This window comes from Schistocerca cancellata, chromosome 1, assembly GCF_023864275.1.
Source record: "Schistocerca cancellata isolate TAMUIC-IGC-003103 chromosome 1, iqSchCanc2.1, whole genome shotgun sequence".
Lineage (NCBI taxonomy): Eukaryota > Metazoa > Arthropoda > Insecta > Orthoptera > Acrididae > Schistocerca > Schistocerca cancellata.
This window is the reverse complement of record NC_064626.1, coordinates 184131339-184141553: the sequence shown is the minus strand read 5'-3', so window position 1 is coordinate 184141553 and position 10215 is coordinate 184131339. Positions and strand designations below refer to the sequence as shown.

At 46.0% G+C, this 10215-nt stretch overlaps 1 protein-coding gene across 1 annotated transcript in view; it reads right to left on the bottom strand.

The window, feature by feature from the left end:
* Positions 1-2050: 2050 nt before the first annotated feature.
* The window catches only part of LOC126162242 (EGFR adapter protein-like), a 98405-nt gene continuing 90240 nt past the window's right edge, over positions 2051-10215 (bottom strand). Inside the window, exon 5 of the mRNA XM_049918656.1 lies at positions 2051-2260. Within this exon, the coding sequence (XP_049774613.1) occupies positions 2051-2260 (210 nt within the window). The remainder of the gene's footprint in view (positions 2261-10215) is intronic.

Genomic DNA, 10215 nt, shown 5'->3' with positions numbered 1-10215 from the left:
TGTTCATTAGAAAAGATTGGAAAATGGCACAGGTTGTCCCGTTTTCAAGAAGGGACGTCGAACAGATGTGCAGAACTATAGACCTATATCTCTAACGCCTATCAGTTGTAGAATTTTGGAACACGTATTATGTTCGAGTATAATGACTTTTCTGGAGACTAGAAATCTACCCTGTAGGAATCACCATGAGTTTCGAAAAAGACGATCGTGTAAAACCCAGCTCGCGCTATTCGTCCACGAGACTCAGAGGGCCATAGACAGGGGTTCCCAAGTAGATGCCGTGTTCCTTGACTTCCGCAAGGCGTTCCGTACAGTTCCGCACAGTCGTTTAATGAACAAAGTAAGAGCAAATGGACTGTCAGACCAATTGTGTGATTGGATTGAAGAGTTCCTAGATAACAGAACGCAGCATGTCATTCTCAATGGAGAGAAGTCTTCAGAAGTAAGAGTGATTCCAGGTGTGCCGCAGGGGAGTGTCGTAGGACCGTTGCTATTCACAATATACATAAATGACCTTGTGGATAACATCGGAAGTTCACTGAGGCTTTTTGCGGATGATGCTGTGGTATATCGAGAGGTTGTAACAATGGAAAATTGTACTGAAATGCAGGAGGAAATGCAGCGAATTGACGCATGGTGCAGGGAATGGCAATTGAATCTCAATGTAGACAAGTGTGATGCGCTGCGAATACATAGAAGGAAAGATGCCTCATCATTTAGCTACAGTATAGCAGGTCAGCAACTGGAAGCAGTTAATTCCATGAATTATATGGAAGTACGCATTAGGAGTGATTTAAAATGGAATGATCATATTAAGTTGATCGTCGGTAAAGCAGATGCCAGACTGAGATTCATTGGAAGAATCCTAAGGAAATGCAATCCGAAAACATAGGAAGTAGGTTACAGTACTCTTGTTCGCCCACTGCTTGAATACTGCTCAGCAGTGTGGGATCCGTACCAGATAAGGTTGACAGAAGAGATAGAGAAGATCCAACGGAGAGCAGCGCACTTCGTTACAGGATCATTTAGTAATCGCGAAAGCGTTACGGAGATGATAGATAAACTCCAGTGGAAGACTCTGCAGGAGAGACGCTCAGTAGCTCGGTACGGGCTTTTGTTGAAGTTCGGAGAACATACCTTCACCGAGGAGTCGAGCAGTATATTATTCCCTCCTACGTATATCTCGCAAAGAGACCATGAGGATAAAATCAGAGAGATTAGAGCTCACAGAGAGGCATGCCGACAGTCCTTGTTTCCACGAACAATACGAGACTGGAATAGAAGGGAGAACCGATAGAGGTACTCAAGGTACCCTCCGCCACACACCGTCAGGTGGCTTGCGGAGTATGAATGTAGATATAGATGTCATTATAACTTGCCTACTGCATTACCATTTCGATTGTCTGCTGTGGCTAATCCAAAAATGCATACTTTTGTGTATTTCAGTTACTTACATGCGTGGATGGTTTGAGAACGGACACAATATCGAAAGCAGTCACCACCAAAAACAAAGGAAACTTCTCAATGCTACTTACGACGGAATTCCAACCATTTATTTCAAAGCGTTCACTATAATCGATTTGGGAAATCTAAAAGGAACGGGTGCCTGAAGATCTGACAGGTGTAGGGCGAAGTCTGCTTGGAGGGAGAATTGAGCCGAAGGGCTAGGATGATGTCGTAAATTATCAAGCGAAGGGGTACTGTTCCTGAAAGGACGTTTGTGGATACTTCTGATCAGATGTTCTGTGCAAAGTCAATTCAGTTACACATCTGCAGGGCCGAAGTCCGTGGTCAAACGTTGCTACATTTTTGTAAAACGACACAGCAAAACAATAGAGGGCAGTTGTAGAGCCTCACACCTTAAAGTTTACTCCTGAAAAATCTTTCTTTCCTTCCCGGTTTGCAGAGCTGGTAGGGCTCGTGGTACATTAGCGAATTTGGCTGTCAGACACAAGCGGATATGGAGAGAACTGCGTCGTAACGGTCGTGGAACAGGTGCTCCGAAGCAGCGGACGTGCGCGTGCGCACAAGGCGGGGCGGGCCGCGGCGGCTACATCTTGAGCTCGGCCAGCATCTGCCGCAGGTCGGCCAGCGTGTTGTAGTCGCGGTCGCAGTCGCCGTCCGAGAAGTCCCGGCTCGAGTCGGACTTGCCCAGCGCGGGGCGGTACCTGCTGAGGGCCAGCGGCACGGGAAGCAGCTCAGGCATCACCGAGTGGTGCGTGATCAGCGACGCCAGGCTCGAGAACTCCTTCGTGAAGCCCTGCAAAACAGCGGCGAGGTAACTAACAGGTTCTTCGTATATGCATTACTGAAATGGACGATTTGGGACGTCAGCTAGTATAATACAGGGTGTTACAAAAAGGTACGGCCAAACTTTCAGGAAATATTCCTCACACACAAAGAAAGAAAATATGTTATGTGGACATGTGTCCGGAAACGCTTACTTTCCACGTTAGAGCTCATTTTATTACTTCTCTTCAAATCACATTAATCATGGAATGGAAACACACAGCAACAGAACGTACCAGCGTGACTTCAAACAGTTTGTTACAGGAAATGTTCAAAATGTCCTCCGTTACCGAGGATACATGCATCCACTCTCCGTCGCATGGAATCCCTGATGCGCTGATGCAGCCCTGGAGAATGACGTATTGTATCACAGCCGTCCAAAATACGAGCACGAAGAGTCTCTACATTTGGTACCGGGGTTGCGTAGACAAGAGCTTTCAAATGCCCCCATAAATGAAAGTCAAGAGGGTTGAGGTCAGGAGAGCGTGGAGGCCATGGAATTGGTCCGCCTCTGCCAATCCATCGGTCACCGAATCTGTTGTTGAGAAGCGTACGAGCACTTCGACTGAAATGTGCAGGAGCTCCATCGTGTATGAACCACATGTTGTGTCGCACTTGTAAAGGCACATGTTCTAGCAGCACAGGTAGAGTATTCCGTATGAAATCATAATAACGTGCTCCATTGAGTGTACATACTGACGAAACTAAAATGAGCTCTAACATGGAAATTAAGCGTTTCCGGACACATGTCCACATAACATCTTTTCTTTATTTGTGTGTGAGGAATGTTTCCTGAAAGTTTGGCCGTACCTTTTTGTAACACCCTGTATATGTTAAAAAATGACGAAATTCCTCCAGTTGTATTAAGGTGTTGGTTTTATTGGCGACTAGTTTCGATGTTGTTACAAGATCATCTTCAGGCCCGGAATGCGACATACCATACATAAACAACCATTGCAACAACAGTAATTTATAAGTTATTATGCAAAACAATTCCATTATAATCATATTACATAATGGGTAATTTTAATGAACTAATTATATTTCTGGACATTAACCATTTACGTGGTATCACTAAAATACAAATGAAGCTGTATATGCACAATCGTTTTAATATCAGGTATTAAAAATGGGAGTATATAAAAGCTAGCCGGCTAGAGTGGCCGTGCGGACCTAGGCGCTGCAGTCTGGAACCGAGCGACCGCTACGGTCGCAGGTTCGAATCCTCCCTCGGGCATGGATGTGTGTGATGTCCTTAGGTTAGTTAGGTCTAATTAGTTCGAAGTTCTAGACGAATGATGACCTCAGAAGTTAAGTCGCGTAGTGCTCAGAGCCATTTGAACCATATAAAAGCTTAAGTAACAAGCCGTTATTCTAATGGATAATAATACAGGCGTGGAACATTGTAAATTTTTTAAATATTGAACTATAAAAAGCAGAACATACGCATTGCCAATCAGACATATGTTAGGTAAACATAATTGTTTTCTAGTAGTGAACGGTGGGCAAGGTGGACTAGAGTTACGTTTGCAAAATTCTGTACTGTCATCTTATTTGCAGTCAGTCAGTCAGTACATTAGGTACACCTTCTCCGTCGCGTTTCCACGTCACAGTCACATTATCAACAGTCGACTTTGGTAGCTTTACAAGGGGAGCAATATCCCTGATAGATTTGTCACTCTGGTGACTTCCCATATGACAAGTACCTCTTCGAAGCCATTGAGATATCTTGATCGACCTATTGTGCTGTTAATGCTTCTCTATTGATAATATTACCACTCTCTCTCTCTCTCTCTCTCTCTCTCTCTCTCCACCCCCCCTCCGCCCCCCCCCCACACACACAGCCTGTGGAAGATACCAGATAAAAGTTTCTTGAACCGTGGTAAAAATTGCTGTTTTGAAAAGCGCGCCGCAGCGCGTAGAGTGAAGCAGTCGCCCTCCGTTTCTGACGGTGGCGCTGCTGTGGCAATCGCAGCTTTTGTGTCCCCCTCTGGTGGGAAAGGGGAAAGGTTGCCTGTTCACGTGCATTTAGTGCCCCTGTCGGCAGGGGGACAGTCTGGGCCAGTCTCTCGTCCCCAGCTTGCAAGTCTGTCGTCCGCATTCGTTAGGCAGTTAGTGTCTGTCGTTCGGAGTGCTAGTATGTCTGTCGTTCGGATCAACCTTTAACGCCGGCAAAATGAGAGTCTTTCCACTCCGCCAGTAAGAGAACTGAGCGAGTGGTCGCCCGGTCGGGGCTTAGCTCCTGCATCTGAGTCTGCGCGTTAGGCCGCCAGTCTGCTCGAGTTTGCTCAGGCAATGGTCATTGACGGTTGGATGGATCGGTTGGCCTGTCGCGCACTGAGACACAAGATGACTTGTCCGTCTTGAGCGTCGGCGCATGTGAGGTCGCCACGTGAGTTTAGTCGGTCGCGATGTATAGCGAGGGGTAGGGACTTCGCGGTCGACACGAGAGCAACAGGAGTCAACCCACGGCATCGGTCTGGCCGGTGCGAGCTGCGACGCCGTGAAGACGGGAGATCGGCGCGCCTTCTTGCGTCCGTTGAAGCGGCTGGTAGCGGACGCTTCGGGAGAGCGAATTGGGGGTGCTGCGCCAGGTCTTCGACAGAAATCGCAGATTATTAGAAGTTAAGTGATTGGTAATATGTTGTTTGATTTACTTGTTAAATTCTACTTGTTTTCTTGGTGAGCTCACCAGCCGTTTTGCTTTGGGGTCGTCCCACCATTCTTCTCCGTTTACCCCCGTTTTTCCCTTGTGGAGTAGGGGCTGGTTAGAGCAACCTGCGGTTCGGGTTGTTCGGTAATCTCCCTATCAATCAACCGTATGTTAGTAGCTGCCAATGTCATGTTTGTCGTATTTGGTGTGTTAACGAATTTATTGCTTGGAGTGTAACTGCTTAATACCTGAAATATGATTTGAGCTTTGGAAACCGTGATATTATTGCCTATGATCTTGAGAGGCGGTATCTGCGTACTGTAGAGCATCTTAACTACTGTTTGGCCAACCTTGTAGAATTTTATATAAGATTGCATTTCATGGGCTTTTATTTAAATGATCATTTTAGTATATAAAGTTGCCACCCTTTCACTGTAAGCATTTTCTTAGAAGTTAAAATCAAGTTGCACCTTCCGTTGCAAGGTTAATATTTTAATTGTTAGTGTTTTGTACCATTTCCATCCCTCCTACGGGGGTGCATAGGTTGTGTGCTTGTGTAAATTGTTAAAACTCTTAGTTTAAAGTTATCTGGTGTGTGTTGAAGATTTGCACCAGTGTAGTCTTTCAGAGGCTGTTGTGAGCGGTCGTAACTATGGCCGTGTCAAAAGGGAGCGGCAAGGTTCTCTGCCTGTAAACTCATACAGTCAACACTTGTTTCTTTGTGCCTCAGAATCAATTGTAACTTTGATATTTAGAGGGTGATTTGTGATTATAATTTCAAATCTATTTTTTTAATGCTTTTAGGCACTATTAAAGTGAATAAAATTCCCATTTGTTGGAAGGAATTTGGTTATGATTTTATCAGTTACTCCCTGGCAACTACTTCCATGCCTACATAGTGTGATTAAATGTGTTAATGTTCTTGATGAATCACTAGTAAATAAAATAAATTCGTAAGAATATTCTTTGAAAATAAATCACGGTTCACTGGCAATGAACGAAAGCACGGTGAGTCATTGGGCGAGGCATGTGTCTTTAGTGCAACAATGTAGCGCAAACATGTCCGATCTCCAGTGTGCCGGCCGGCCGCACACAGATGTGGCTCCTGCAATGTTGAAACGTGCGGACACTCTCATTCGAGCTGATCGACAGATCACAATCAAACACCTAGCTGCTCAACTGGACGTCTTGTTGGTACTGCTAAGACATTGGTCCGTTATTTGGCGCACACAAAGGCGTGTACCCGTTAGGATACTTTCCCCCTCACAAAAGGCCATGAAGAGCTATGGCGGAGTTGGTTGCACGTTACGATGCTGAATATGACAATTTTTGTCAAACGTCGTCACACGCGATGAAACGGCAATCCATAAAGTGGCGCCACACCACCTCTCCTCCAGAGAAAAGGTTCAGAGCTGCACCTTCAACCGGTAAAGCCATGGCGACGGTCTTCTGGCACTCCGAAGGGGTAATTCTGTTTGATGTCCTCCCTCATGGTGCCAGATAAACTCTGAAGTGTATTTTGATACCCTCAGTAAATTAAAGAAACGATTTTATTGTGTTCATCACCACAAAAGTGCGAACGAACTTCTCCTTCTCCATGGCAATGCATGCCCTCACATGTGTTTGCGCAGCCGAGTGGAACTCAGAAAACTTCATTGGACTGTTTTTCTTCATCCAACCTACAGCCCCGATTTCGCACCTTCCGACTTCCATCTGCGAAGGATGCACTCGGCGGGAATCAGTACGTGGGTGATGGGGAGGTTACTGAGCACTTCGATATTAGCTTCGACTTCGACCAGTCCAGTGGTTCCATGCGGGCATAGAGGCTCTCCAAATAAGGTGGCGTAAGGCTACCGCACTGAATGAAGATTATGTTGAAAATTAGGGTTTTGTACCGAAGGAATGGGATAAAAGGTGTATTGTAATCGTGAATTAAAACAACCTTCTTTCAGAAGAAAAATGTATTGCATTACTTATTGAAAGCTCGTCGTATGTCCATGCTCTGCTGATACCCACTGTGCTTTGTCCCCCTCTCTTAGTTGGGTTAGAGCAGTGGCAGGTCACAAGTCCTTCAGTGACCTACTTATCGTGGACATGAAATTGCTAACTTTAGAGGAGCCAAAGGGCACCCCTGTGACGCTGACCGACTACAATCAATACCGAGACCAGTATTTTCGCAGTTATCCACATCTAACTGTCGGACAACTTACATGCCTTCTGTATATATCTTCTTGAAGTGTTTACTCTCTTTTCAATGAATTTTGCATATTTAGGTCTCATGCACTTAGGTTCACACAGACTTAATTATGTATGCAGGGTGAAGCGAAATTCGCGCACTCGGACTTCGCAGCGCGACTCCTCACACGTCAAGGATAAGAAAAGGTCTGTCGCAAAATTTCGTCCGGCGAGTGCATCCGGCAGAAAAAGGACGTTAAAAAGTGGCAATCTGCATCACTGTAGCCATTTGTATGGTAATTACCTTTGTCAGCACATTTAAATTGTGCTACACAGTTGGTGCAGAGGACAGAGATTTGGGTTAGCATACAGGAGGGCGTAGGTTCGATCCTGTATTGGGGCACATTTTTTTTATTTACTAATTTCATTCTGACTTTTCATAGTGTAATATACGCCATTTCTTACGGCACATGTATCCTAAATTTACAACATTTTGTAACTCTGAGCACAACAAAGACATGGTTAGACAAATAAGAAATAGACAGTTGAAGCAAATGACCTGTCACAGGACAGGATAACTACAAAAACGATATCATTTTTGAGATGATAAAAATGCTCCTGTTCAATGTAATGCATGCTACCCCTTTGACAGACATTGTTCCGCATAATTCATACCGACATCGCTAATTGTGAACTGTTCGGTTTTGAATTACACTGTGTCCCTAAAGGTAATAGACGTGATGTTTCCACAATTCCATAGGTAGAATAATAATAATAATAATGCATTGGAATACGTACTAAACAGCATGCGGCTAGCAGACTCAGTCTTGAAAGGCATAGGACCATGGTAATAACATATACAAATAGCAACCGAGTTTGGACATTATTCGCAAAGCACATGGGTAGTCCTATTGGTAGCGAAAGGCCCTTACAAAATGTATGGACCTGAATGAGGCAAGAATAATAGATGCTACTGATCTCTGGGACCACTGGAGAAAGATACAAAGAAAACAGATTTCACATCTAGTGGATGGGGCAATTGTGAAATTCCGTGACATGAAAAGGGTTTCTTTCAAAGCTGACCAATCTTCCATTTCTACGATTGTAGTATCTGGTGCATGTGTTTTCTAGAGAACCCGCTGCAATCTCTGTTGGCGATTAAGACGCCAGATACAGTACCACCTGCACTACATTTAACAAATAAAAAAATAGGCCTCTACCCAGGATCGAATCATACACCTGCTGCATACTAACCCAAAACTCTGTCCACTGCACCAACTCTACAGCACGATGGTTGTGTGCTGACACAGGTAGTTACAATGCATGTTGTTACTGTGTTGCCATATTGCCACTCTTTAAGTTATTTTCTCTGCCGGATGTAATCGCCGGACGAAATTTTGTAAGAGACATTTTTTTATCGTTAGCATGTGAGGAGTTGCGCTGCGAAGTCCGAGTGCGGAATTTGGCTTCACCCTGTATAGTTCATCTGTAGGTTTTGATGAGTGGCCGACCGGAGTGTCCGAGCGGTTCTAGGCGCTACAGTCTGGAACAGCGCGACCGCTACGGTCATTGGTTCGAATCCTTCCTCGGACATGGATGTGTGTGATGTCCTTAGGTTAGTTAGGTTTAAGTAGTTCTAAGTTCTATGGGACTAATGTCCTAAGCAGTTAAGTCCCATAGTGTTCAGAGCCATTTGAACCTTTTTTTTTTTTTTTTTTTGAGTGAGTTTGCGAGTATGAAAATATGTGACATAAATGACTGTACCTGGACTACATTTTATATAAATTCAACCTTATACCCTCTGAGAAAGGGGGTAGACAGACAAAGACAGACGAACCACAAAGCGATCGTATGAAGAACCGCTATTACCTCCCGCAGCACGGAAACCTAAAAATTAGTCTTCTTTGATACCAAATTTGGTTGAAATTCCTCCAGGCGTCCCTGAGTTACACATAAAAGCCACGCCTTCCCACCCACAAACACAGCTGGACGGGTGCTTTGAGGTCTTATAGCAATTTTCTTCCAGGTTGGATGTTGTCGTGGCTCTTTCTACACTCCTGGAAATTGAAATAAGAACACCGTGAATTCATTGTCCCAGGAAGGGGAAACTTTATTGACACATTCCTGGGGTCAGATACATCACATGATCACACTGACAGAACCACAGGCACATAGACACAGGCAACAGAGCATGCACAATGTCGGCACTAGTACAGTGTATATCTACCTTTCGCAGCAATGCAGGCTGCTATTCTCCCATGGAGACGATCGTAGAGATGCTGGATGTAGTCCTGTGGAACGGCTTGCCATGCCATTTCCACCTGGCGCCTCAGTTGGACCAGCGTTCGTGCTGGACGTGCAGACCGCGTGAGACGACGCTTCATCCAGTCCCAAACATGCTCAATGGGGGACAGATCCGGAGATCTTGCTGGCCAGGGTAGTGGACTTACACCTTCTAGAGCACGTTGGGTGGCACGGGATACATGCGGACGTGCATTGTCCTGTTGGAACAGCAAGTTCCCTTGCCGGTCTAGGAATGGTAGAACGATGGGTTCGATGACGGTTTGGATGTACCGTGCACTATTCACTGTCCCCTCGACGATCACCAGTGGTGTACGGCCAGTGTATGAGATCGCTCCCCACACCATGATGCCGGGTGTTGGCCCTGTGTGCCTCGGTCGTATGCAGTCCTGATTGTGGCGCTCACCTGCACGGCGCCAAACACGCATACGACCATCATTGGCACCAAGGCAGAAGCGACTCTCATCGCTGAAGACGACACGTCTCCATTCGTCCCTCCATTCACGCCTGTCGCGACACCACTGGAGGCGGGCTGCACGATGTTGGGGCGTGAGCGGAAGACGGCCTAACGGTGTGCGGGACCGTAGCCCAGCTTCATGGAGACGGTTGCGAATGGTCCTCGCCGATACCCCAGGAGCAACAGTGTCCCTAATTTGCTGGGAAGTGGCGGTGCGGTCCCCTACGGCACTGCGTAGGATCCTACGGTCTTGGCGTGCATCCGTGCGTCGCTGCGGTCCGGTCCCAGGTCGATGGGCACGTGCACCTTCCGCCCACCACTGGCGACAACATCGATGTAC